The sequence below is a fragment of the Trichechus manatus genome, unplaced genomic scaffold, assembly GCF_000243295.1.
Source record: "Trichechus manatus latirostris isolate Lorelei unplaced genomic scaffold, TriManLat1.0 scaffold00008, whole genome shotgun sequence".
NCBI lineage: Eukaryota > Metazoa > Chordata > Mammalia > Sirenia > Trichechidae > Trichechus > Trichechus manatus.
In genome coordinates this window covers 458,818-485,420 of record NW_004443944.1, presented here as the reverse complement: position 1 = coordinate 485,420, position 26,603 = coordinate 458,818, and the positions used below count along the sequence as shown (strand labels likewise).

The following is a 26,603-nucleotide window of genomic DNA, read 5'->3' as shown; positions in this document are numbered from 1 at the left end:
GCTCACACAGTGCTCACACAGTGCTCACAGCTCACACAGTGCTCACAGCTCACACAGCTCACGCAGTGCTCACCGTGCTCATACACAGTGTTCACGGTGCTCATACACGGTACCCGCACAGCACTCATACAGTGCCCACATGGCACTCACACACTGCTCACACAGCTCACACACAGACCTCACGTAACTCACACAGTGCCCTCACACAGCTCACAGCACCTACAAAGCTCACTCACACACAGCGTGCTCACACGCAGTACACACACAGCTCACACGCAGGGAGCTCACATGCAGCGCACACAAAGCTGACAGAGCTCACAGTGAGCTCACACAGCACTGATATGCAGCACACACGAGGCTCACACACACAGCTGACAAGGTATGCTCACGCAGCACACAAATCTCACATAGCGCTCACACAGTGCTCACACAACTCCCAGTATGCTCACGCAGCATACACAAAGCTCACACAGAGCTCACCAAGTATGTTCCCAAGCAGCAAACACAAAGTTCTCACACAGCTCACAGAGTACCACACGCAGTGCTCACACACAAAGCTCACATGCAGCACACACGCAAAATTCACAGTGCATTCACAGAGCTCACACAGTACGCTCACATGGCAGCACACACAAAGCTCACACAGCACACTCACAGCTCACACTGCATTCACAGCTCACACGGCTCACACACAGCACTCAGAGCTCACAGCTCACACAGTACGCTCATGCGGTGCACAACACAGAGCTCATGCACAGCTCACACAGTACACTCACGCAGTACACACACAGCTCACACAGTACACTCACAGTGCACACAGTACTCACACAGCCCTCACAGAGCTCATAGAGCTCACAGCTCACACAGTATGCTCACACACAGTAGACATACAGCTCACAGTACACTCACAGAGCTCACACAGTACCCTCACAGAGCTCACCCAGTACACACACAGTACTCTCACAGAGCTCACACAGTACCCTCAGAACTCACACAGTACACTCACAGAGCTCACACAGTACCCTCACAGAACTCACACAGTAGACTCACAGAGCTCACACAGTACCCTCACAGAACTCACACAGTACACTCACAGAGCTCACACAGTACCCTCACACAGCTCACACAGTACCCTCACAGAGCTCACACAGTACCCTCAGAGCTCACACAGTACCCTCACACAGCTCACACAGTACCCTCAGAGCTCACACAGTACACTCACAGAGCTCACACAGTACCCTCACAGAACTCACACAGTACCCTCAGAGCTCACACAGTACACTCAGAGCTCACACAGTACCCTCACACAGCTCACACAGTACACACACAGTATCCTCACAGAGCTCAACACAGTACTCTCACACAGTTCACATAGTACACTCACAGAGCTCACCCAGTACACACACGGTACTCTCACAGAGCTCACACAGTACACACACAGTATCCTCACAGAGCGCACACAGTACCCTCACACAGCTCACACAGTACACACACAGTATCCTCACAGAGCTCACCCAGTACACACACAGTACCCTCACAGAGCTCACACAGTACACTCACAGAGGTAACATAGTACCCTCACACAGCTCACACAGTACACACACAGTACCCTCACAGAGCTCACACAGTACACTCACAGAGGTAACATAGTACCCTCACACAGCTCACACAGTACACACACAGTACCCTCACAGAGCTCACACAGTACACTCACAGAGCTAACATAGTACCCTCACACAGCTCACACAGTACACACACAGTATCCTCACAGAGCGCACACCGTACGCACACACACAGCTCACACACCACCCTCCCACAGCGCACCTGGAGCCCCCTTCTCCCAACTGCAGGCCCTTGTTTGCTGTGGAGTCACCTTCACCGCACTCCTCTCGGTCTCTGGCACCTTCTCGCTTCGATGGTCATGGCCACCACCTCAGCCTGTCTCCCGGGACCTGTGGTGGCCCCGATGTCCTGAATGTATGCAGGGCTCCTGACTCTGGTAGCCAGTGTTGTGGGCCAGCTCTCCTGAGGCCCCACTTAGCTGGGGTCCTGGCCAGGTCTGTGGGGTGCGGGGCCGTGTCCTTGGGCTCCGGCCGCCTCCCTCTTGCTGAGCTGCTACCTTCTCCATAGCACGACCTTCCAGGTTCTGGCCTGGCCCTTCAGCCTCCCGTGACCTTCCAGGTTCTGGCCTGGCCCTTCAGCCTCCCGCCCTGCCCGCTCCTCCAGGCACCCTACTCCCGTGGGTCACCCCCCACCCCCGTTCTACAGACACAGCAGGGCTTTGCCTGCGTCTTCTCCTGTGGCTCCCACTCTGGCTTTTTTTTTTTTCCTGGAACATTGAAAGATTTATTATACTCACAGGGCCTGGTGTTCACAGCAGGCCTGGCAGAGCCACATGGGGAAGATGCAGGGGGAGGTCACAGGGCAGAGGTGGAGTGGGACTGTGGACAAGCATCTTTGGAAACGTGACTGGGAGAGGTTGCACCTTGGGACTTGGGACATTTACCAAAGGGGAGACTGAGGAAGCTTTTTATTTACTTACTGTGTTTTAAGTGAAAGCTTACAGCTCAAGTTGATTTCTCACACAAAAATTTGTACACACATCGTTATGTGGCCCTGGTTGCAATCCCTATACTGTGACAGCACACTCCTCCTTTCCACCCCTGATTTCCTGTGTCCATTCAACCAGTTCCTGTCCCTTCCTGCCTTCTCATCTCGCCTCTGGACAGGCTGCCCATTTAGTCTCATGTATCTGCTTGAACTAAGAAGCACACTCTTCCCAAGTATTATTTTACGTTTTATAGTCCTGTCTAATCTTTGAAGAGTCGGCTTCGGGAATGGTTTTAGTTCTGGGTTAACAGAGAGTCTGGGGGCCATGTCTTCTGGGGTTTCTCTAGTCTCAGTCACACCATTAAGTCTGGTCTTTTTAGGTGAATTTGAGTTCTGCACTCCACCTTTCTCCTCTTCCAGCTCTTTTGAAAGCCTAACCTGCTCAGACTCACTGCCCCCAGGACGACCTTGACAACCACCTGGCCCATCCCTCCCCTCTGACCCGAGGTCACTCACCCTTTCCTCCTGGGGCTCTGCCAGGGGCCTCGCTCCCCTCTGCCGCCTCCACCACCTCCGCCCTCAACAGAGGGAGTTGTGGCTGCTCTTGGCCTGAGCCCCCTCCCCCTTCTCGGCAGCTACATCTTCGAGCTGTTTGCTGAAGCCCAGATCACGTTTCAGACCAAGAGCTGCATCCTGGACTCGCTGGACCAGGTCATCCAGCACCTGGCGGGCCGTGAGTCACCTCGCCCCCACCCCCGTGGAAGGATGTGCTGTGCGGCTGTGGTAGACCCGGCAGGAAGTGTCACGCAGACACACTTGAAGCAGAGGAGGGGTCCCACCCTGAACTGAGCCGCTCGATGGGGCTGCTCGTGCCCCTCACTGCCAGTACTCTGGCCGCCTGTTTCTGCCGACCCCTCCGGCTAATGTCAGGCTGGCACACGTTGTCACCTTCCCGACGGGGACGTGGAGGCCTCAGTGCTGTGGGGCCGTGCCGTTGTGGGTTCTCTGTGGTGCTTTGCCGGCTTTGTCGTTCATAGCGCCTCCTTGTAGCTGCCTCCCAGCCGGCCCACCGTGAGAGTACGCAGCTGAGGCGTGTGGAGTCCGTGGGTGTGGGCATGGCCAGCCTCCCTGCCTGCTCGTTCCCCTCTGGATACCTGGCCTCATGTGCCCTGAGCTCTGGGGATGGGATGGCTGCAGTGTTCCCAAGCTGATATGACTGCAGAGCCACTTCAGTCCCCCGAGCTCCTCAGGCCAACCCATTCTCCTGGGAGAGCAGCCCTTTCTTGGGCGTATCCTGTGTCCGCCCCTAGCCAGGATGTGACAGGGCCTGGTGTGTGTGCCATGCCAACCCTCTGGGGGCAGGGACCCAGCTCTGTGGCCAGCTCGGCTGGGGAGATGGGTCCAGGTGCCTGGCTGGTCATGTGGAATAGTCACCTGTGCCACTGCCCTCCAGGTGCCGGGGTGTTCACCAACACAGTGGGACTTCAGAAGCTCTTGGACATCATCCAGGTAGGGCTGCTCACCAGGATGCTCGTCCCTCCCAGTGGGGGGCAGGCGGGGTTGTCAGGGAGTCGGGGGGGCGGGGTGGTGGCAGGACACAGGCTCCGTGTTAGTAACCCAGCTTGTTTCTTGTCGCCTTGGGAGTCTGCACAGGCCTCAGTGCAGCTCTGGCCCAGCTGAGCGCGGGCAGTGCCCTCAGTGGGCCCAGGCTGCCTGGCTGTGGGGGCTGGCATGTCACCAGCCCTGCCCGCCCATTTGCCGAACTGGCTGAGATGGCTTCTGGGCCTGTCCCTCTGCTGACCCGTCCATGTCAATGGCTCCACCTTTTCTTAGCGTGATTTCCTGAAGCAGCTCCTCAGAGGACAGGCAGGTGCCATGGCTCCGTGAGCTTGTCCCAGAAAGAGAGCAGCCTCTTTGTCACACCGTCTGCCCCCGGTGTCCTGTCTACCCTGTCACCGCACATCTACCAGGCCAGAGGGCACATGTTGAGGGTCACACAGGGTGCCCAGGCAGGGCCGTAGCCGCACTGTGCTGGGGCTGCCGTCACCTGGGAGTCTGGAATCAGCGAGTGTGTCTGGCACCCCCAGACCCGGCGTGGATGGGGGCAGCTGCAGGGTCACAGAGCCCCTCCTGGGCTCTCGTTGGAGCTGTGTTTCCAGAGAGGCCTCAGCGCTTCTCTGCCACCTGCTCTGAGGCTGCTTTGCCCTGTCGGGACACTGGAGGAGCAGGGACAGTGTGTAACAGCCTGGGGAGGGTCAGCGCCTCCTTCCCAGCAGAGGGTTGGGCGAGGGGCCGAGGGGCTAGGGTGCTTATGGCAGCGAAGGGGCAGGTGGCGAGTGGCTTCACCTGTCTGAGCCTCAGTTTCCTCATCTGTACCGTGGAGACCTGCGCCAGGCATGCCAGGGTGGCCGCCTCAGCGTCTGGTGGGCTGAGGCTGTGTCCTCCAGCTCTCCCCCCGGGGATGCTCCTTCTCCCCATGCTGCAACGGCCCCTTTGGCTGAAGGCTCCTGCCTGCCGACCCTGTGGGGCCCAGTGGAGCTGCCCTGTTCTGGGGTGTCCTTGGCTGCTAGAACAGGAAGGGCTGCCCCTGCAGGGGGCCCTGCCCTCCGTCTCCTCCCGCTGTCCGGGTGAGCAGGCCCTGAGTCAGCCTGGCTGTGGGGTGAGCAGCCCGTGGGCGGTGGGCGCGGCCGGATGCAGCCCCTCCCCCGGCATGCAGCTCCCAGTGCCCAGTCTGCAGGAATGGCCTCAAGTGCTTGGAGCAGGCTGCCCCGCCTTCAGCCCCCCGCGGCTCGGGGTTCTGTCCGCCGGCCTGACTCAGCCCTCCCTGCAAGCGTGAGGCAGAAGCATGACCGGGCGCTTGCTCATCTGGCGGTGAGTCATCACGCGGCGCTGCTGCGCGCCCCCTTCGGCTGAGGGGGTGTAGTGAGCGGAGTTAGGGGCCGCCCAGGGCGTCCGACAGGCGCCCGCCCTCGGAGGGCAGGTGAGGGCGGGCCGGCCGGCCGGCAGCTGGTCCCTGAGAGGCTGAGGTCAGCACAGCTAGCTGCCTGACCCCCACCGAGTGCTGAGCGTCCGTGTGTGAGGGGGGCACCCACCCCTCCCTGCCTGGGCACAGACACACACACACACCCCCCCACAGTGACACACGCAGAGATGTGTGTCTCCGCCCCAAGAGGTTTCCCCTCAGCACGTCCGTGTCCCAAGTGCAGGGCTGTTCTTAGTCACCTGGGGCCAGGTGGGTCCTCGCCCACCCCCACACGGTGTCCAGAGGCCCTGGATGGTACCGCTGGTGGCTCCGCGTGGCCTCTGCTGTCTTCTCTGTGTTGTGAGGCTGAGGTCGTTGTAAATGACTCTGGGGCTGCCCTCCCGGAGGTGGCCTGTTGGGGCAGCACTCTGAGCTCAGACACGCGTGTGGGAGCATGTGGAAGTAGGAGTGGGCACGGGCTTCTTTAAATGTCCCCTGCCCCCCCGCAGCAGTCTCTGAGACACAGAATTGTGCAGTTGGCGGGTGGGGCAGATTGGGAGGAGGTGACCACAACCCAGCTGAAAGGGAAGCAGGCACCACAGGGGGGCGGTGTGGGGAGAAACGCACCAAGGTGCCAGCTCCATTAAGCAGCCCAGGTGGGACGCTGGTGCTGTTGCTGCTGTGGGCACAGGGCCTGCGCAGGGGGAGCGGTGCTGGCCGCGGCTTCGCACACTGGCCTGCGCAGGGGGAGCGGTGCTGGCCGCGGCTTCCCCCACTGGCCTGCGCAGGGGGAGCGGTGCTGGCCGCGGCTTCCCACACTGGCCAGAGGGGTTTGTACCCAGGACTTGTGATGTAGTGTGGGCCATGGTCTGGGCGTCCTCTCTGAGGGAGCGGGCAGAGGCTGGCTGGGCCGTGCAGTGCCATGCACAGGGTCCCCAGGCTGGTACCACTGAGCTCCATGGATGCGTGGATGGCACCGAGAGTAGGAATCGGCAGAGACCCCCGGGTATGTTGTTGAGGTTGGTGTGCCCGTGCGGTTTAAGTGGGAGGCGAACTGAGGATGGGACAACAGCTGTGGGTGGCGTGGAGGATGGGACGTGTGTGAGGCCCTGCCTGCCCTCGGTGCTGGCGGGAGCCTGTTAAGAGCCTCAGGTGGCACGGGGTCTGCAAGGGGAGCTGCTGCCACTCCTCCCCACGGGCTGCTGCTTTGGGAACACGCGAGACCAGGCGTGTGGCTGTGCTGATGGCGAGGTTCCTCGCCTCTGTGCTCACGCGCCGCAGGCCGTGCCAGTCAGCAGGCTGCGCTTCGGGCAGCGCTGTGCTACAGATAGGCACACATGTGCTCATGCACACACGTGTGCCCACGTATATGCATGCACACACGTTTACACACACGTGCCTACATACAAATGCACGCACATTGACGTGCACGTATATACGTGTACGTGCATGCACACATACACACGTGCACACACATCACGGCTGAGCACACCTGAAGCAGCACCAGGCCAGCAGTGTGCCTCGTCCTCGGTTTTTCTCTGCGCCTTACAGGGAGCCTGTCCGGGCCGCACCTGCACACCCCCGGCTCTGCCTGAGGCTGCTCTGCCCTTTTCCTCTCTGTCTTCCTGTGGGGTTTCCAGTTTCCCTTCTGGGTGGTACCGCAGGGCTTGGCCAGGACGCGCCTCTGGGCTCTGGGCCTGCTGAGTCGGCGTGTGGCGCGGCATGCCCTCACGCGCCGTGGCTGCGCCGTGCCCTCGCGCCCCTCGTAGCGCGTGGTCTGCCTTCTTGGGGGTTGTTTCCCCCCCACACCGCCTCTCGTGTTGACTGTGGGCACGTGTTATAAGTCACGGGTCTTATTCTCAGCTGTTCTCTGATGGCCTCTTGTCGTTTTTACGAAGGTTTGGAGGGCGAGTTTCCTTGTGGCCCAGTGATCAGCTTTGTCCTGTGAGGTCACGGGAGTGTGTGGAGAGGCAGCTCCCTGCTGTGGGTTGGGGCGCAAGGGGGAGGGAGGGCGCCCAGAGGCAGAGCGCCGAGCGTGTCCAGTGGAGGCGGGGCCGTGCTGGGCCATACCACGGGGCTGCCGGCGCCAGTGGGTGAGCAGAGGCCACCAGCGACTTCCTCTGCCCTCCTGTACGCCGCGCTGACTCCGGCCTCTACCCTCCAGATGGTCTTCAGCACCGACTCACCTGAGGGCGGCCCTGGCTCAGGTGGGGGACAAGGGGCTTCCAAGTTCTACAAGGTAGGAACCGCTTTGGTGCCGTGGGACCTCCCAGGGCCTGGCGGGTGCAGTGGGGGTTGGGCAGGCCTGGCTGCTGCACGTGCTGCCCCTGCAGGTGCACATCCACCCCGACACCAGCCAGCGCCAGAGAGCGCAGAGGTCGGATGCCTGGAGTGTGGCGGCCACCAGGAAGCAAGGTACGGCCCAGGTGGGGTATGCGCCCCTGGCCCCTGTGCACTGCCTGTCCCTCCTTCACCACGGGTGTCTCCTGGCCGGGGTTGGCCCAGCCACCTTCTCTGTGTCCGGCCCTCTCCAGGGCTCCTCCCTGCTGCCCTCCCAAAAATCAGAGTTGTCGGAGCTATGAGGACCCTCAGGAGGCCCAGGTGGCACTGGGGCCTGCCCAGGGCCGCCCGTGTGTGCCAGCAGTGTAGGCTCCAACCTAGACCCCCACCCCGCCAGCCACACCCCGTGTTTCCGCCAGGGCTGGTACAGGCTCGTTGTTGGGTACCCACCACGTCTGCACAGAAAGTCACTGCCAGACCTGTGTAAATGGGCCTCCATCCCTGTCTGCTAACACACGGACAGGCCAAGACCAGGCAGACAGACTGCCAGCCCTGCAGGCTGTGCTCCCCCCACTCCTCAGCCCCCCTTCAACCTGGGGCGCACCCCCAGCTCCCCACCGTGCTCGGGTCAGGAGGGCGATAGCATCCCCATGGCTCCCTCTCCCTGGAAATCCTGTGGATTCTCAGAAACAGCCCCTCCCTGGCTGGGTGTTGACAGGAAATTATTTCATCTCTGGTCTTACTGACAAGTAAGGGCCGGGAGCTCAGCAGAGAAATGGGAACACCCCTCTGCAGGGGTGGGGTGCTATAGGAGGGGCTCCAGTCACTTGGTCTTCTGAGGTTTCTCCACCTCTCTCCCAAAGGGCCGCCTTGGGCGCTAGAACCCCACTGCCACAGCAGGTCCCTGCCTTGAGGGGCGGCCTCGGGCCTGTGGCCCTGCTGGTCAGGTCTGGTGCCAGAACATGGTTTTGCCTGTTTTCAGGAAGCCTGCTGTCATCCCTGCTGGCCTGGGCTCAGCCTCAGAGTCACGTCTGAGGTCATGCTTTACATCCCAGACATGCTGGCGTGGGGAGAGGGCTGTCATGGTCCTGGCTCACCCTGCTGGGCCTCGAGGTTTCATCCCCCCAGCCAGCCAGTCAGGCACTTCTAGGAACTGCTGGGCCCCCCATGAACCAGTGACCTTGTTTACTCCTGAGGTGACGCAGTGGCTCGTGTCATCACGGGGCCTCCCGGCATCCGGGAGGGCCTGGGAACCAGCCCTCTTTTGCAATCCTTGCTTTGGCCTCCTTTCTGGGGCAGGCTATCAGCAGGTGAGGAGCAGATCATGGCCCTCAGGTGGGGCTCCGTATTCTCAGCCACAGCCCCACCTCAGTGCGGGGTGGGGGTGGGCTGTTCTCTCTGGAGATCCCCTGCCACCCTGGGGCTGCGCTAGGCCAGCTTCTGTGGGGCAGGGCCTAGCTCACCCACTCTACCCCTGGGTGCCTGCAGTCAGCCTGGGCTGGGCCAGAGGTGCTGTGGCCTGGAGCCCCCTGCGGCCACCCCGACTGCATATTGCTCTCGTCTGGTGCACGGAGACAGCAAGTGGTCCTAAGGGCTGTGAGGGCCGTGCAGGCCAGAGCCCCGTCTCCATGCATGACCCCTGCCAGGGAAGCTGCCTTAGCCCCATCCCCATGTCTCCCCAGGGAAGGTGCTGAGCTACTGGTGCTTCAGCCCCGGCCACAGCATGCAAGAGCTTGTGTGCCAGGGTGTCCGCTCGCTCATCCTCACCAGCGGCACGCTGGCCCCTGTGTCCTCCTTTGCCCTGGAGATGCAGATGTAAGGGGGAGTGGTGGGGCAGGGTGGGGGCTGCAGGAAGCCGGCCTGCAGGGCTGGGGGTCCCTGGGTGCTTGGGGCTTAGGACCGTGGGAGGGGCAGTGAGTGCCCGTGCAGCCACTCCAGCCCGCCCCTCCTGCTGCATAGCCCTTTCCCAGTCTGCCTGGAGAACCCCCATGTCATTGACAAGCACCAGATCTGGGTGGGGATCATCCCCAAAGGCCCTGATGGGGCCCAGCTGAGCTCCGCGTTTGACAGACGGTAAGACCCAGGCCCGGTGGGGAGGGGGGCAGGCATGCGGGGAGGTGGGTGGCTGGGGCTGAGCTTGTAGACAGGCAGTGGGCTGAGCGGAGGGCCTGGTGCTCCTGGGGGTGGGGTCTACCATCTGCAGTGGCATCGGAATGCCCAAGATGTCCGTATCCCAAGAGCAATGCAGTGCTCATGCAGCTGTTCCGTCCCAGCCGTCAGTGTGTGAGAGGAGGGCTGGGGCTGCCCCTTGGCCTGGGCGGCCAGCGTGCGGGGGGGAGGCTGCCCTGTGGCCTTGGCAGTCAGTGTGTGGATCGTGTTGGAAGGGGTGTGGGAGAGGTGCAGCCGGCCAGGTCCCACAGACAGGGAGGGGCTCGGGCCAGTGCAGGAGCTGCATCCTGCTGAGACGGGAAGGTGAGCATTGGGAACCTGGGTTGACACCCTCCCCGTGCCCAGAGGTTGACACCCTCCCTGTACCCAGAGGTTGATGCCCACTTGTCACTGCTGTCCCCACTGCCCTGTGGGGCTGCAGGGTAGGGGTGAGGGCTCCCAGGTGGTCCTGGGCCGGAGTCCTCGGCCAGACAGGCAGCCTGACTGCAGGCACTGCAGGGAGCAGGTGCCAGCCCGAGGCCTCGAAGCCCACCCCCGTCCTTTTGGCTGAGGGAAGTTGGGGCCTGGAGCCAAGGACCAGACCCCTCATGGCAGCTGCCTCCTTGGCTTCCTGCAGGTTTTCTGACGAGTGCCTGTCCTCGCTGGGGAAGGCCGTGGGTGAGTTCCTGTCCCAAGGGTGACCTTGCCCCATCCCTGCCCACACCCCACCCTGGGAGCCTCTCAGTGCCCCAGCCGTGACCAGGCCACTGGCCTCTGCTTCCAGGCAACCTTGCCCGCGTGGTGCCTCACGGACTGCTGGTCTTCTTCCCGTCCTACCCCGTCATGGAGAAAAGCCTGGAGTTCTGGCGGGTGCGCCCTCTCCCCAACGTGCCATGTGACCGCATGAGGGAGGATGAGGGCACCCAGGCGGCAGAAGGTCCAGGAGGGGTGGGCAGTGGGAAGAGAGCACGGCTGCACCCTCCTGCCTGCACCTCGGATGAGGGGAGCAGTGACCAGGTGCGGGGTGGCCATGCTCGGGTCTCTTCCCCCAGGCCCACGACTTCGCCCGGAGGATTGAGGAGCTAAAGCCGATGTTTGCAGAGCCCAGGAGCAAAGGCAGCTTCTCCGAGGTTTGTCTCACTGGCCTGGCCTGGCCCAGGCCAGCCAGCTGCCCCTGACCAGGCTCAGCTCCCTGAGCCGTGGTGGCTTCCTGGGCGGCTCCTTCCTGGCCAGGCTGCGCTGGCTCTGAGGAAGCAGCTCCCGAGCGTGGGTGCTGACCTGTGTCTGAGGAGGTGCTGAGAGCCAGGCCCCCCAGCGCCCCTCTTGCCCTGGGGTTCCCTGCATTTTCTAGATGCTCCCAGTATCCTGTTGGCCTCCCTCCTGACCAGCAGGCGGGGCCTTGATCCCAGGCTGACTGATTCCCCTTCCAGGTCATTGATGCTTACTACGCCAAGGTCGCCTCTCCAGGTTCCAGCGGGGCCACCTTCCTAGCTGTGTGCCGGGGGAAGGTGAGGCTTCTGCAGGGTCGGGTGGCATCACGGGCCCCAGGCAAGCCCGTGCCCCAGCGTCTTATCCAGCAGATGCTGACGGGGAAAGGCTGATGGTCACTGACTGCTGGAGTGGGCCAGGCTTCCCCGTCACACACTCCCAGCTACAGGGCAGAACGGTGTTGGTCATGAGGGTTCCGGGGCTGCAGACCCCTCGTGGGGTGAGAGTGGGCACCTGACCCACCACCCCCTCCCATGCTGAGGGTTTCAGCTGAGGGGCAGGATCCTGGCTGGTGTGGAGGGAAGTGGGCGAGAGGAGCACCCCCACCCAGCAGCTCCCTGTCCCCATCCCCAGGCCAGTGAGGGGCTGGACTTTGCAGACATGAATGGCCGTGGTGTGATCGTCACGGGCCTCCCGTATCCCCCACGCATGGACCCCCGCATCGTCCTCAAGATGCAGTTCTTGGATGAGATGAGGGGCCAGAGTGGAGCCAGGGACCAGGTGAGGGGCTGGGGGGCTGGGACCCAGGTGAGACGCCAGGGAGCCTAGAAGCTGGGGTGGGTGGGGAGCCACTGATAACCCCGCCCCCATGCAGTTCCTCTCCGGACAAGAGTGGTACCGGCAGCAGGCGTCCAGGGCTGTGAACCAGGCCATCGGGCGGGTGATCCGGCACCGCCAGGACTATGGGGCTGTCTTCCTTTGTGACCATAGGTGGGTGTGCCATCCTCCCGCGCCCCCGCCGAGGCCCGGGGCCCTTCTGGACCCTGGACCCTGAGCCCACCCAAAGCTGAATAAGGTCACGGGCATCTCCGCAAAGCCTCTCCAGCCCGAGGGGCTCTGGCCTTCCCAGGGAGGAGTCTGCCTGCTCAGTATACCCACCCGAGGGGAACCTGAGCCAGCAAACCCCAGATCTTCATGTAGCTCTAGGCGGGCGGGGCTTTGAGCCGGTGGTGGATGCAGCCTGGGGACCCTGCTGACAGCCCCACCCCTGCCAGGTTCGCCCATACTGACGCCAGAGCCCAGCTGCCGTCCTGGGTGCGTCCATTTGTCCAGGTGTACAACAGCTTTGGCCCCGTCATCCGGGACGTGGTCCAGTTCTTCCGTGTTGCTCAAAGAATGGTGAATTCCCAGGTGGCCCAGCAGCTGTGCCCCACCAGGGAGGGGTTGACCTCCCCAGAAGCCACAGAAATCAGGTAGGAGGTAGGGAAGAGGGCCTCTCCCAACCACCTCTCTTGTGCCAGATGCCTGTGCCCACCCCCCGGGCTGCTGCCCCAGACCCAGCCCTGGGAGATGGTGCCATCACGGGGGCCGTGCTGCCTGGCCCCCTGCTCCGAACCAGGAGTGCCAAGAGTCTGGATGTGCATGTGCCCAGCCTGCAGCAGAGGCCTGCAGGTGTGTGGAGGCAGGGGCCGGGGCAAGGGGTGTGGTGGTGGGATGGGGTGGGGCAGGGGTCCGGGGTGTGGTGGGGGCCTGGTGGGGGCACAGGGGTGTGCACAGGCACCCAGTGCAGCTGCTACCAGCAGCAGATGCCCACTGGGCCCGATGACCAGAGCTCTCAGCTGACCCCCCGGCCCAGTGGGCATCCCTGCCCCCTCTAATTCTCTCCCTGGCTGACCCACCCCCACAGTGGGCATCCCTGCCCCCTCTAATTCTCTCCCAGCTGACCCCCTGGCCCAGTGGGCATCCCTGCCCCCTCTAATTCTCTCTTAGGCTGACCTCCCCAGTGGGCATCCCTACACTCTCTAATTCTCTCCCTGACTGACCCACCCACCCCGTGGTCATCACTGCCCCCTCTAATTCTCTCCCAGGCTGACCTCCCCAGTGGGCATCCCTACACCCTCTAATTCTCTCCCAGGCTGACCTCCCCAGTGGGCATCCCTACACCCTCTAATCCTCTCCCTGGCTGACCTCCCCAGTGGGCATCCCTACACCCTCTAATTCTCTCCCTGGCTGACCCACCCCCACCCCTTGGTCATCACTGCCCCCTCTAATTCTCTCCCTGGCTGACTCACCCGCCCTGGGGTATCACTACCCCCTCTAATTCTCTCCCAGGCTGACCCCCACCATGGGCTTCCCTGCCCCCTCTGATTTTCTCCCAGGGTCACTGGCCGCTGGGGATGCCGAGAGCAGTGTGTACCTGGAGTATGAGCGGGAGCTGGTGCTGGCCCAGCGGAGGCCCGTGGGGCTGCTGGCCGCCCTGGAGCACAGCGAGCAGCAGGCCGGGGGGCTCGGGGACGAGGCCCATCCCGGGGAGGAGGTGGTGAAGGGACGAGGGGGCCCTGAGATGGAGATGAGCTCAGACCTTCCATCTTTCCAGTCCCACCCGGGTTCCTTCCCTGTGGCCCCACCACTCCCCACCTGTGGCTCTGGGCGTTAGCCTGGCTCGCACCCACCTGGGGTCTCGTCCCTCCGGCTCTTCCCAGTGCTGCCTGTGTCTCCTCAGCCCGGGAGTGATTGCCCATCCCCCCACCCTGTGCCCAGAAGCCCCTGATCTCCTGGCTGGGTCGGAACTGCTGCTGCTTCTGCCAGGGCCCTCGGCCTCTCCCTCCCACCCAAGTCTGGCCAGCCCCTGGGCCCAGGTGCCAACAGGCATCTTTGTCCCATTGCTGTAAGCCCAGCAGTCACTCCTGACACCTGTCAACCACCTAGGCCACAGTCAGGACTGCGAGGGCAGGCAGCACAGCTGGGGAAGGGGCTGCTGGTCAGGGCGCCTCAGGGCCCCAGGTGCTGTCTGCCCCCACCCTGACCTAAAGGATGTCTGCCCAGGGGCTTTAGGGGATTCCAGGGCAGAGGGTGTGGGTTGAGACTGACTGTGTCACCCCCAGGCACACCACCACTCCACCCTGTCCCTGCAGCAGGAGAAGAGACAGGCGGATGAGCAGAAAGGGTGCAGGAAGAGGATTAAGCTTGTCAGCAGCTCGGTGGGTCAGCAGTCCCTGCCCACAGATGCACCTGGGCATCTGGCAGGCACAGGCTTGGCGTGGCACTGGCGGGGGGTGGGTGTGGGGCTGGGCCAGAGCAGGGCCCAGAAACACCCTCCAGGGGCTGCTTTCTCGGACAGCCATGGAGGCAGCCGGGGTTGGGGGTGGGCAGAACTGGGGGCTCAGAGACTTTCTGGAGCCCCATTGGCACTGAGGGGATTTCAGAGAAAATTGTGTGGCTCAGAGCCAGGAGGAGAGTCGTCCTTCCCCGTTCTCCAGGGTCTGGGGAGGCGGAGGGTTGGGGGGACCTGGAAAGAGAGGCCCTCGAGGAGGCAGGGAGGGAGGGAGGCCAGGCAGAGGTGTGAGCCAGGCCAGGCCTCCCCACAGAGCCCTGTCAGAACCAACCCGCCCCCACCTCCATACACCCCCCTACCCTCCCCCATCAGAGTCCCCTGTCCAGTCAGAACCAACACCACCCCGCACACCCACACCCCCTTCTCCCATCAGAGCCCCCCACCCTGAGCCCCTCCTCGTGGGACTGGTGGGGCTGAGAGGCAGGAGGCAGGGAGGGAAAGCGGGGCTGGTGCGGGGACATGGCACGGGGGCCCTGCTGCTGCCATCTCCACTTTGACGGTGGTGGTTCTCCAGCACAGCCTCGCGGAGTGGCGGGGGACCTGGACCCCGACAGAGACGGGCGTCCCCACGCTTGCTTTGGCTGGGGTATTTAAAACAGATTCCAGGCGTGTTTCGTCACAGATGAGTTTGGGTTTGAACATTGTTCCCAGGAGCACTGCTCTGCCCCACAACCTGAAGGCTCCCCGACGCCCTCCAGGCTCAGCCTGCCCCGTGTCCCCAGTCTCAAAACATGTCTTCTCATTTGTTTGGGGGACCAGGCACCTGGCACCCAGGAGACACTCGGTGGCCTGTCTCCTCGGACTCCTGTGGATGTTAACTGAGGTCATTTCAGCCTCACAGGAAGGTCGTGAAGAGCACAGGCTCCCATCCCCTTCGTGCAGTGGTCCTGAGTGACCACTGTACCACCATCCCCCCCGCACAGCCATCAGACCCCAGAGACAGGATGGACACGCTTCCACAGGCCACGCAGCAGTCCCCAAGGCCCGTGTCCCTGCCCATCCAGGGCCCTGCATGGTGACAGCCGGCTCGTCGTCCTTCTGTCCCCTGTTGACACCCTTGAGAGGGCCAGCCGACAGTTCTGTCACGTTCTCACATCACTTGTAACCTCTCCCACGTGTGCATGGGGACACCCTGGTTGGTGGCCTAGCGTTTCCCACCCCTGTGGGGGGGCAACGGCAGCCTGGGGGGTGAGCACATCCCAGACCCTGACACTTCCTGTAAACCACGGGCGGCTCCAGCGGCGTCCCTGGACTTGGGTTTGGTTTTTGTGGTGCTCTTATGCAAGGGCACTCAGGCAGGCAGTGGGCTTCCTGCCGCCTGTCACTGGGTGCCCCCTCAGCATCCCACGCTGGTGACACCAGGGGCCATCAGTGGGCTCAGAGGTTTGTGCGTGCACCCATGGGGGTTCACAGAGCCCCTTCGTGTCCCGAGCTGGCCATTGGCCCTAGCCCTCAGGCGCGCTGGATCAGGGGCCTGCACAGCCGTGGGCGATAGCCTGGCTGTGGACACTGGAGTGGCACACCCAGCCAAGCGGTTTGTCTGTTCTGGCCTCAGATGAAAGCAGTTATGAGCAGTTCAGTTATAATCTGATCCAGGAAGCCCCCCAACTCCTGGGAAAGCCCCGGGTGCCACTGCCTTTGTCCTCTTGGCTTCTGGGAAGGATTGGGCCGAGCTGGGGGAGGGATGGTAGGTACAGTCCCTGGGCTTGTCAAGGTGCCTGGGCCTGCGGGAACCCTGCCCAGCAAGGGATGAGGGGTGCAGCGGCTCAGCACCCGCTTTGTGGACAGGGTGGATGCTCAGGCTGGTTGTCTCATGTAGGCAAGAAGGAGGAGTGGGGCGTCCCCACGTGTGGGCAGAGAGGCCCGGGGGCTGGACCGCTCCCTATCTTGGTTTTCTCTGTTCCAGTTCCTAGTTGAGGGTCCAGTGTCAGGGCTGGGGTGTGCAGAAGAAATGGGGTGCAGGGGCAAGTTAAGGGTGACGCTGAGCCAGGGGTGTTTGTGCAGGGCTGGATGGGGAGTAGACGGTGCCCCCAGCCCAGGATCGCGGGTGTGGGCAGAGCATCACCTGGAAGCCGCCTGTGGTCCCCAAGCTTCCTGTGTCGGGCCGTACTCGCAGCCAGCCCCTCACTGCCTGCAGGTGACCCCGCGTTCTCTTCCCGTGGCTCCCCTCCCCCGCCGCCGTCAGGAGTGAGTGTGGCCTTGGGGCTGCTATGGGCACCACGGGGGCAGGGCAGACCCACTGCTGCCCCGGGCCCGAGGGACCAGCTGATGGCGGGATGGAGGCATGGTCGGGAAGCCCAGGTTCATGTCGACCAGCGTCTGCTCTGCCCGCGGGGGCTGGGGTGGCGGGCTGGCGCTGGCACTTCTCTGGGCCCTGGAGCCTGTGGCTGGCCTGACCTGTGCCTGCCTGTGTCCCCAGGAGGTGCAGGAGCCGGCGTCTGGTGGGCAGGTGGACAGAGCTAAGTTATTCATGGTGGCTGTGAAGCAGGCCCTGAGCCAGGCCAGCTTCGACACCTTCACGCGGGCCCTGAGGGACTACAAGGGCTCCGACGACCTCACCGCCCTGGCTGCCTGCCTCGGGCCCCTCTTCGCGGACGACCCCAGGAAGCATAGCCTGCTCCGAGGTGACATGGGGTGGTGGGAAGAGGTCAAGTCGGAGGGTGTCCCCCGAAAAGGAGCAGGGCAGGGTGCTCAGCCTGGTGCCCCTCCCCACAGGGCTCTACCAGTTTGTGCGCCCTCACCACAAGCAGCAGTTTGAGGAGGCCTGCCTCCAGCTGACAGGCCAAGGCTGCGGCTACCGGCTGGAGCACAGCCTTCCTCGAGGGCAGCGAGTGCAGCCAGCCCCCGGCCCCAGCGGTGAGCCGGGCCCTGCACGTTACCCCCATCTGTCCATACCCCTGTCTGTACCTGGAGTTGGGCCGGGCGCTGCCTGAGCTGCAACACCTGTTGCCATTGCTGGTGGATGGACGGCCCACACCTGGGCAGGGGTTTCCCCGAGGACAGGTGTCTCCCCCAGGGGGCCTGGCTGGGCAGCCTGAGAGCAGCTTTCCTCTACCCCAGGCTTGGTACCTGGTGGTGGCCCTGGGCGCCATCATGCCTGCCCTCTGTGGCCTCTGAGGCGGCAGTCCTGCTGTGTGCCCGGGTGTTGTGCCCCGCTGCCTGAGGCCCAGGCTCCCGCTGCAGCCCCGCCTCCTCCCTGTGGGGACTTTTCAGACCCTGGGGAACGCAAGGTGTTTCTCTCTCGGCTCAGGCCCAGAAGTGCTACGGGACCTCAGTGTTTGTGTTTCCCCAGGAAGGTGGGAGCCTGACCCCAAGTTGACTGAGGGCGCAGCCAGGCATCTGGATCCCAGAGGGCACCTGAACCAGGGTGGGCCCCACCTGGCCACCAGGCCTCCTGCCACAGGTACCTGTAGGCTGGAGACCCTGGGGTGCCAGAAGAGCCTCCGGGCGCCAGCCTCCATGGAGGGGTCCGTTTTGGTTCTGCCCTCCCCCATGGGGGGTTGCTCTGGAGTGCCAGCCTGGGGGTTCTGGCCCCTGAGTCCACAGAAGTAGGTGGGGTGCTCCAGGTCCCTATGCCCTGACGTAGTCCTCCAGCTGGTCCTCTCTTGCCAGGAGAACCCAGCAGCCGCCTGGGATCAGGCCAGCGGGGCCGGTCCGCCGCGACTGCCTACCTGGCAGATGCCCGAAAGGCCCTGGGATCTGAAGGCTGCTGCCAGCTCCTGGCAGCGCTGACCACATACAAGAAGGACGACGACTATGAGAAAGTGGTGGCCGTGGTGGCTGCGCTCACCACTGCCAAGCCTGAGGACTTCCCACTGCTGCAGAGCAAGTGGCCGCGGGGGCTGGGCGGGGGGAGGGGGTGGTCTGGGGGAGGCATCAGGGCTGAGCACCCCACTCCGCAGGATTTGGCATGTTTGTGCGCCCGCACCACCAGCAGCGGTTCCGGCAGATGTGGACAGACCTGACGGGCCAGCCCGCCCCAGGTGGGGGCACGGAGCCCCCGGGAGCCACGGACGCCAGCCCTGCCAGGCCTCCTGGCCTTGAGCCCGCTCACGGGGCCGGGGTACCTGCCAGACTGGGTAGGGTGTGCTGCCCTGATGCTCCTGCCTCCCCCAGCCCCATCACCCCGGGATCCCCTCTCCGTTGTGCAGGGTGGACAGCACCCAGGGTCCTCCTCGGACTCCATCCTCTGTCCCCAGGCCTCCCGCAGTCTGAGAAACCAGACAAAGTCCAGAGCAAGACTTCTTCCTGCTGGGAACAGAGGCCGGCCGAGAGCATGGCAGCCGATGCTGTCCCCCCAGGGCCCAGCCAGGCGCTCCCTGGGCCCCCCTGTGGCCAGTCAGAGTCCCCGTGGGGTCGGTCAGGGGAGGGGGCCTGTGCCGAGGCCCCGGTGCACCCACAGTCCCGTGTGGAGGGTCCCACGTGCTCCGGCTGTGGGGCAGAGGATGAGGTGACCTTCCGGTGCCCTGACTGCGACTTCCACCGCTGCCAGGCCTGCTGGCGCCAGCACCTCCAGGTAGGCCCCCTCCCCGGGACACAAGGCCCCATCCCGCCATGTCGGCCCCCATCCCTCCCAGGGCATGAGGCACCCATCCCGCCCAGGTCGGCCCTCATCCCGCCCGCGGCACGAGCCTCCCCCCCGCCCCGGGTGCAGGGCAGCCTGTCCATTGAACCCTCTGTGTCCCCGCAGGCCTCTAGAACCTGCCCAGCCTGTCATGCCGCCGCCAGGAAGCAAAGCCTCTCGCAGGTCTTCTGGGCAGTGTCCCCGTGAGCTCCCCATGCTGAGGGACCCTGCTCCAACACTTACCTCTCTGGCCCGCTCTGGCTTGGACCCAGCACCAGCATCTCTTTGAACAAGAACCCACAGGACAGTGGGCTGGGCCCACCACGGGCCTCAGGCAGGTGGGGTGGCAAGGTGGCCCGGGGCCACCCTGGGGTCTGTGGTCACCAGAAGGGTCTCCCCAGAACACTGTCTGGATGCCAGCTTGCGCTGGAACCCCCAGGGGTTTCACATCTGAGCCCAGGCCTGGAAGGAGGGGAGCAGGCGGTCATCCTTTAGGGGTGCTCACTGGCCCCTTGTGTGTGACCCCTGCCTGCCTTTGATGGCCGGAACTCCTCTGAATAAAGCTGTTGGCGGTGCCTCCACTGGCATCTCTGGGCCCCCTCCTCTTGTGGTCGGGTGGGGTGGGCCCTTGGCAGGGTCCCCTTCCCAATCTACCCCAGGCAAACAAGCCCCGAGAGTGCCCCCCGCCCCTCCCCCCAGTCGTGGGTCATCCCTGATGGAAGATGGTAAATGTAGGGCCTCCACCGAGGAGGGGCTGCAGAGACGCCCTCATCCCTTCCAGGAACCGCTCCCTAGGACAGGGGCTCCGGGGAGCGGTGGGGTGAGGGGGCTGCGACACTGCCGAAAACTAGGTCGCCGCCCAGCCCTGGCGGTCACGTCCCTCTCCCCCGCGGGGAGAGTTTCCAGTGGGGGCGGGGCCGGCCAGTCGGCCCCGCCCTCCCCCCCTCCATAAATGACGCTGCCCGAGAGGCGCGTGCTCTGGGCGCGCTGGGCGAGGGCAGGTAGGGCTGGATCCGGGCCTAGCTGGGCGTTCGGGGAAGCGGGCGGGCCCCAGGCGGGCTGTATTCGCGGCCCTAGAGAGCCCCACACCTCCCCGCACCAAGGTGCCCCTGGAGGCCGCAGACAATCGTTCGAGGAAGGACCATGAGGGGGACCGAGAGGACTGGCCAGGCCCTGCCGTGCGCGCTGCCCGTCCTGCTGTTGGCGCTGGCAGTGCGCGGTGCGGCGACCGATGCGCCCACCTTCCCGTGGCGGGATGCGGAGACGCGCGAGTGGCTGGCGTGCGGGCAGTGTCCGCCGGGCACCTTCGTGCAGAGGCCCTGCAGCCGGGGGAGCCCCACGGCGTGCGGCGTGTGCCCGCCGCGCCACTATACGGAGTTCTGGAACTACCTGGAGCGCTGCCGCTACTGCAACGTGATCTGTGGGGAGCGCGAGGAGGAGGCGCGGCCGTGCAACGCCACGCACAACCGAGCCTGCCGCTGCCAGCCCGGCTTCTTCGCGCACGCTGGCTTCTGCCTGGAGCACGCACAGTGCCTGCCCGGCGCCGGCGTGGTCGTTCCCGGTGGGTGCCTGGGCGAGTGGGGACGCAGAGTGGAGTGGCGCCCGCTCAGCAGTTCCCATGACCCCGTCCTCCCGTGTCCCCCTAGGCACCCCCAGCCAGAACACGCAGTGCCAGCCCTGTCCCCTAGGCACCTTCTCGGCCAGCAGCTCGAGCTCAGAGCGCTGCCAGCCCCACCGCAACTGCACGGCCCTGGGCCTGACCCTCAACGTGGCCGGCTCCTCCTTCCATGACGCCCTGTGCACCAGCTGCCTCAACTTCTCGCTCAGCACCGTGGAGCCAGGTGAGCTCCGCCCCCAGCCAGCAGTCTCTGGAGTGAAAGCTGGAGCAGGAAGCACGCCAGGTGGTTTCTGGGCCCCCGTGCTGCCTCAGAGGCAGGTGAGGCACCTTCCACCTCGCACTGGGAGGCTGAGGCCCAGAGCGTTTAAACAGTGGCGGTGGCAGATCCTCTCAAAGCCCCAGGCCCGCCGTTCCTCTGCTCCAATCTCTCCCGCGGCGGCCGCCTAGCCCCTCGCAGTAGCCCCAAGCACGCCCCCCACCCCCACGACTCCCCACCCTGGCGCCGCCCCCTCCCGCTTTCCCCTTAACCACACCTCCAGCCCGGAAGCCTCCTCGCTACTCCGCCGCGGCCAGACACGGCCCCACCGCATGGCCTTAGCACCGCTGCCCGGCGGGCCGGCTCAGCTCCTGGATGGATCCCGTGGCTAGTCCTGCCCTCGGGCCTGACCAGCGACCCCCCCACACACACACACAGACACACTCCTGCGCCGATCGGCTCAGTTTTCCACCTTTGCTTGTCCAGCGCTCCTGCCCGCGGCGGTCAGCCCCGAGAGGGCCGCAGTGGGGCTTGTCAGTGCCCCGGGTACTGACCCGAGCCCCTCGCCCCCCGCAGGGTACGAGGAGTGTGAGCGCGCCCTCCTGGATTTTGTGGCATTCCAGGATATCTCCCTTAAGAGGCTTCTGCGGCTACAGCAGGCCCTGGTGGGCCCAGGAGGACGGAGGCGGCCGCCGCCGCGGGAAGAGGGTCGCGCCGCCTTGCAGCTGAAACTGCGGCGGCAGCTGGCGGAGTTGGGCGCGCGTGACAGGGCGCTGGGGGCGCGGCTACTGCTGGCGTTGCGGGACGCCAGGCTGGCCGGGCTGGAGCGCAGCGTCCGCGCCCGCTTCTTTCCCACGCGCTGACAACCCCCCACTCCGGCCGTATTTATTCTCCCGACCCCACTTTCAAGTCCGCTGCCCACGGGTTGCCCCGACCCCGACAACGCACCAGGCCATAGCCTTAATGATTTATTTTTATAAAGCCATTTGTATCACTGTGGCTGCGAAGTCTCACGCGTGTGCTCCCAAGGCGGTGGAGGCACCGGGCCAGCGCCCTACCTGTCCACACCCTGGGGCTTCCCGAGTGGGGCCCTTCCGCTTGGCTGCCTTCAGGGGCAGATACCTGGGTTGGGCATCAGACAGGCGGCAGCAGGGCTGGTGGGTGGTGGGTGTGGCATCCCCTGCTGAATCCTCTGGCCGCCCAGTGCCTCCCTCCGAGGTCCCTCAAGGCCGGCGCCCCAGGGCATGCAGGGACTCCCAGTCCAGCTCTCAGTGTCTTGGGCAGTGCTGAAAAGGGTCAGGCACCCCATACTGCCTCCCTGCCCCCGCCCAGTCTGCTCATTTGAGCCAGCTGGGAATTTTCCAGGAAGGGACTCCGCTACCCTGAGTACTCCGCGTGCTTTCTGGGAAACAAGGCTTTTCCCCTCTGGGCTAGGTTGGGACACAGCCTCCAGAAGGTTCTAGAGTATCCTGGAGACTCGAGTCCCCCCTCCAGCTGGTCCTGTTATGGCTGGAGACCCAGCCCCTCCCCAAGGCCCCTAGAAGGACCGTCAGAATCAGCACCCAGGGAAGGCTTGGGGCCTCAGTACCCAGATACCTCGTGCAGTCCAATACACCCCTAACCCCAGCCCTGACTCATCTTCGCTCACACACCCAGCAACTTCTGGATCACAGAAGCGTCCAGCATGACTATGACCTGACTTGAGCAGCCCCCAGCCTCCCTGGGGGAGCCCCAGGCCTCACCCGCCCATCCCCTCTGGAGCCTGGGGCCCCAAACCCAGGGCAAAGCCTCATGCTAAGGTCCCAGTGCTGACAGTGGGGTCCCACCCTTCACACACACACACACACCCCACCTCCCAAATCAGCCTGGGCCACTGAGGAACGAGCACAGAGCTGCTCACACCGGCTTTATTTCTCACCCTCGATCCTGGCCAGACCCAGCCTTGGCCCACCAGGCCCTGCCAGCCCTTCAAGGGCAGGGCCTGGGGACAGAGTGAAGGAGGGACTCCGGAAGGGGGTTCTAGCTGTCCCACCCACAGACAACAGGGTGGGAGCATTGCTCTCCCATAATGGGGCTCAGGGTGCCTCCAAGAATGCCCCCTTACCAGGAATGCACGCTGGCACATCACGCCGGTCCCGTGAGGACCCACCTCCCCAACACTGTGTCCAGATCACGGTTGGGCATTTAGAGGGAGGGCTGTGTGTCCTCTGGGTACCCCCCAACCTACCAGGCGGGGTAGGGGCACTAAGACCCCCCCAGCCCAAGCTCCCAGCTTTTCCACACCAGTCAAACCATCCCCAAGGGACCCTTCCCCTCCTGAGGCCCCCCATGGTGAGGGTACGGATCAGGGGGCAAGGTAGACAGATGGATCCAGGGCACCCGAGGCCTGAGGCTGCGGCCTGCAGGGTGGCATAGTGAGTCACGCCACTCTGAGCCGCCTGCAGCTCCGGAAAACCCCATTCCTCACACCCCAGTCCCAACCCTGAGGCAGGCAGGGGGACTAAGGGGCGGCCGCCAGCAGAGTGGTGTCACAAGGCCCTGTGGCAGCACCCCTAGTTGGAAACAGCTTGGGTGGTGATCAGGAAGCAGCTGAGCCCCTGCCCCCACCCCCGCAAAAGCCTCCAGATGTCTACATTTCTGTGGACACAAAGAATTTTGTCTTAGAGGAAACACAAAGCAAATATAGAAGCCAGAAGACAAAGCACACCGGGCCTGGCCCTGGCAGGGAGCGCCCACAGCAGCTGCTGACGAACTGTCCCCCAGCGGTGCTCACACCTATGTGATATCCCTCTGCCGTGGTGGTCGATGGACATTGCGCACGACGCACTTCACCATCCACTCGATGCCCTCGTTCACGCCCTTGCTGCGGAGACAGTGGGCATGAGCACAGGGGCCCCACACACACCCCTCATCTGCCTGGGCCCCCACTCACCCCGTGAGTGCTGAACAGGCCTGGGTCAGGCAGTCCCGCCGCCCGATCTTGGAGGTACAGTCGCTGAAGGCTGTCTTGATGTCGGGGATCGAGAGGCAGGTCTGGGGGAGGTGAGACCGTGAGGTCAGGCCCGGCCCCTCTGCATGGCATGGTCCTCTACCCTCCACACTTGTCCCACCTCCAGTCCCCACGTGGCCGCTGAGGTGGGGCCCCGCTGGCAGGGATGCTGGTGACAGTGGTCCCAGGAGCAGCAGCCGGTGGTGCCCCCAGGGGCTGGCTGGGCACAGGGGCCACCCTGGATGCCCCGAAGCCTCTCATGGGCACCAGGGCTGGGGGATCAGCCCTTCTCCAGAGCTTTCTTCCCCCACCACCCGAGATGACAGCATACAAAGGCGGAAGCGGCCTGCAGACAGGACTGCCCTAGCCTGCTGCAAAGGGAAAGCTGGTGGGCCTGCCCAGGAAGGAGCCAAGGAAGGGCAGCACCTGGGGGTCCTGGGTGACAGCCGAGAAGGGCTTTGTGCACTCGGGCAGGTGGCCTTGGGGTGCCTGAGGAAGGCCATGGATCCCCAAAACACACAACCATTGCTGCCCTGCAACAGGGGGTGGGGGGCCTACTGACACGTGCGGGGGGTTATGCCCACAGCCTCCTGGAGAAGGGCCTGTCCAGCTCACCTCCACGTCCTGCTTGTTGGCCAGCACCAGGACGGGGACACCCTCCAGCGCCTCACTTGTGACCATCTTCTCTGGGGGGGGGGACAGGGACATGAGGGACGACCTGGCCCCCAGCACCTCCACCTTCCACCCACGCCTGGCATCTCTGCCTCCAATGCCAGCCGAGGTTGTGCCGCTCACCAAATGCTTGCTTGGACTCAGACAGCCTCTCCTCGTCGGTGGAGTCGATGACGTAGATGACGCCGTGGCACTCGGCGTAGTACTGGAAAGGAACCACAGGGGTTGGCAAGAGACAGCAGCATCCACAGCCGCCACACCAGGCCCCAGCAGACGGTGCTCGGCCACTCCTGGGGCCACAGCTCACGGAACAGGGACACCACGCGGGGGGCAAGGGGCAGCCCCCAACTGGAAAGTGCCTGCTGGGCATTTGTAGGGAGTGGAGGGGCCGTGGCAGATGGGAGGCACACCCCTGGACACTCTTCAGGGCGTGGCCTGCTGGCCTCCATGTGGGTAGCAGCCCCCACCAGCTCCTTCAGGCCTCAATGAAGAGAACCTCACCCAAGGGGGGCTGATGATGGGCCAGCACCGCCTGGGTGAATGCCTCCTGCTGCCCAGTCCTGTGTCTGCCCTTACCCCGCCCTCCCTCCCCAGGTGTCGACCCCAATGCATCCTACACCCCACACACCCCCTTGGCTTCTGCTCCCAAAAACCAGTCTGGGGACCTGGACCATGATGCTGACCTGGGAGGATGGGGCCAGGAGTTGCACCAAGATGTATGGAGGGAGTGGTGCACACAAAGGGGCAGGGAGCAGAGCTGGGACCCAGCAGCACCCAGGGCTCAGGGGAGCTTCAGCAGGCTGCACTCTTTATGTGACAGGGCCCGATCAACAGAGATCAGAAAGAAGTGCAGGGACAGGGAGCCAGGGCCACCCTCCCAAGCAAGGCAAATGGAGGCACCCTGCACCTCCTGCCAGCATCTGGCAGCCTCCTCAGACCCTGAAGGTGGACAGTCCTGCCCATGGCGGGTTTCTCTGGTCTGTGCAGGGTGATGGATGCTGAAGGCCACCAGCCCCAGGGCTGCCTGGATGGGGCACCCTGTGCAACCAGCAGAGACTCGAGGCTAGCGTGCAGGCGGGCCAGCTCCACGTGTGGCTGCAGTCCAGACGGGGGGCAGCACAGAGCCCAGGGGCAGTGGCACACAAGCCAGGCCAGAAGAGCAGGCACCAGGAAGCCTGGGACAGACGTGAGGCAGCTGGCAGGGAGTAGCAGCCTCGGCCTGGGGAGAGGTCTGTACCCTACACCAAGGACCAGCAGTGCACCCACAAAGAACAAAAACACTGTGGCCAGCCTGACAACGCCACCTGTGCGGCATGATGGCATGTGCACACTGGGACCGCGCAGCCGAGAGAAGGCTGAGGGAACTGCCACCAACCACACTCCCCAGCAGCAGAGGGCAGCGTGGAGCCCCGACAGGGTGTCCTTGCCCTAGGAGCCTTCCCATCCACTCTCCTAGTCACAGGGACAGACGTGTGCAGACGTGTGTACTGGGTGGAAGTCAGCCTTCCCTGCCGAGGAACTCTGGCAGCATGGAGGGCTCACTGGGCGAGACACCGGCAGGGATGCTGTCACGTCACATTAGGCCGGGACTCTGTGCAGAAAAGGAGGTACCGGCCGGGCTATGCCTGGCAGCCAGCCAGTCATCACACGCGCTCACACCTGGGCACCGCCCTCTGCCACAGCACCAGCTCCGGGACACAGCAGACTCATTGATCAGGAACCTTCACCTGGCGCCCACCCCCCTTCCCCCAACCCAAGACACACAGGTCTGGACACCGGGGAGGATGTGGGGGGTTGGCCCTTCCCTCCCATTGAGACGCTGGGGCCCCGTGTCACTGGCCCTCTACCTTGAGGCCTGGGACACGCTGGGCCCCCGTGCCACTGGCCCTCTACCTTGAGGCCTGTGATATGCTGGGGCCCCGTGCTGCTGGCCCTCCACCCTAAGGCCTGTGACATGCTGGGGCCCCGTGCCGCTGGCCCTCCGCCCTGAGGCCTGGGACACGCTGGGCCCCCGTGCCACT

The 26,603-nt window shown here is 64.1% G+C and overlaps 3 protein-coding genes across 7 annotated transcripts in view; 2 read left to right on the top strand and 1 right to left on the bottom strand.

Annotated features, from left to right (window-relative positions):
- RTEL1 (regulator of telomere elongation helicase 1) overlaps window positions 1–19,614 on the top strand; it is a 35,039-nt gene extending 15,425 nt beyond the window's left edge. The window contains exons 13-35 of one of the 2 annotated variants that reach the window (XM_023742565.1): window positions 3,186–3,283; window positions 4,004–4,059; window positions 7,677–7,751; window positions 7,846–7,927; window positions 9,475–9,607; window positions 9,752–9,865; window positions 10,578–10,618; window positions 10,725–10,810; window positions 10,993–11,070; window positions 11,371–11,448; window positions 11,783–11,929; window positions 12,024–12,139; window positions 12,424–12,547; window positions 12,670–12,820; window positions 13,528–13,685; window positions 14,254–14,349; window positions 16,903–17,107; window positions 17,199–17,339; window positions 17,776–17,886; window positions 18,096–18,308; window positions 18,386–18,562; window positions 18,683–18,999; window positions 19,174–19,614. In XM_023742565.1, the coding sequence (XP_023598333.1) occupies window positions 3,186–3,283; window positions 4,004–4,059; window positions 7,677–7,751; window positions 7,846–7,927; window positions 9,475–9,607; window positions 9,752–9,865; window positions 10,578–10,618; window positions 10,725–10,810; window positions 10,993–11,070; window positions 11,371–11,448; window positions 11,783–11,929; window positions 12,024–12,139; window positions 12,424–12,547; window positions 12,670–12,820; window positions 13,528–13,685; window positions 14,254–14,349; window positions 16,903–17,107; window positions 17,199–17,339; window positions 17,776–17,886; window positions 18,096–18,308; window positions 18,386–18,562; window positions 18,683–18,999; window positions 19,174–19,254 (2,878 nt within the window). In that variant the 3' untranslated portion in view covers window positions 19,255–19,614. Of the gene's footprint in view, window positions 1–3,185; window positions 3,284–4,003; window positions 4,060–7,676; window positions 7,752–7,845; window positions 7,928–9,474; window positions 9,608–9,751; window positions 9,866–10,577; window positions 10,619–10,724; window positions 10,811–10,992; window positions 11,071–11,370; window positions 11,449–11,782; window positions 11,930–12,023; window positions 12,140–12,423; window positions 12,548–12,669; window positions 12,821–13,527; window positions 13,686–14,253; window positions 14,350–16,902; window positions 17,108–17,198; window positions 17,340–17,775; window positions 17,887–18,095; window positions 18,309–18,385; window positions 18,563–18,682; window positions 19,000–19,173 lie in introns of those variants that run through there. The other variant, XR_002825900.1, reaches the window with a different exon arrangement.
- A 576-nt stretch (window positions 19,615–20,190) lies between these two features.
- On the top strand, window positions 20,191–21,784 carry TNFRSF6B (TNF receptor superfamily member 6b). The gene is made up of 3 exons (XM_023741388.1): window positions 20,191–20,608; window positions 20,694–20,888; window positions 21,498–21,784. Exons 1-3 carry the CDS (start codon window positions 20,191–20,193, stop codon window positions 21,782–21,784), a joined length of 900 nt encoding a protein of 299 aa, XP_023597156.1.
- Window positions 21,785–21,825: 41 nt separating this feature from the next.
- Window positions 21,826–26,603, bottom strand: part of ARFRP1 (ADP ribosylation factor related protein 1) — a 7,603-nt gene continuing 2,825 nt past the window's right edge. The window contains exons 4-7 of one of the 4 annotated variants that reach the window (XM_004370170.2): window positions 24,706–24,787; window positions 24,526–24,596; window positions 23,854–23,954; window positions 23,559–23,784 (exon numbers count right to left, since the gene is read on the bottom strand). In XM_004370170.2, the coding sequence (XP_004370227.1) occupies window positions 23,697–23,784; window positions 23,854–23,954; window positions 24,526–24,596; window positions 24,706–24,787 (342 nt within the window). In that variant the 3' untranslated portion in view covers window positions 23,559–23,696. Of the gene's footprint in view, window positions 23,785–23,853; window positions 23,955–24,525; window positions 24,597–24,705; window positions 24,788–26,603 lie in introns of all 4 variants that reach the window. The other 3 variants (XM_023742558.1, XM_023742541.1, XM_023742552.1) reach the window with 3 other exon arrangements.

Coding starts and splice junctions, on each gene's coding strand:
- TNFRSF6B (XM_023741388.1), top strand. CDS start 20,191: ATGAGGGGGACCGAGAGGACTGGCCAGGCCCTGCCGTGCGCGCTGCCC. Junction 20,609..20,693: donor CGCCGGCGTGGTCGTTCCCG/GTGGGTGCCTGG, acceptor GTGTCCCCCTAG/GCACCCCCAGCCAGAACACG. Junction 20,889..21,497: donor GCTCAGCACCGTGGAGCCAG/GTGAGCTCCGCC, acceptor CGCCCCCCGCAG/GGTACGAGGAGTGTGAGCGC.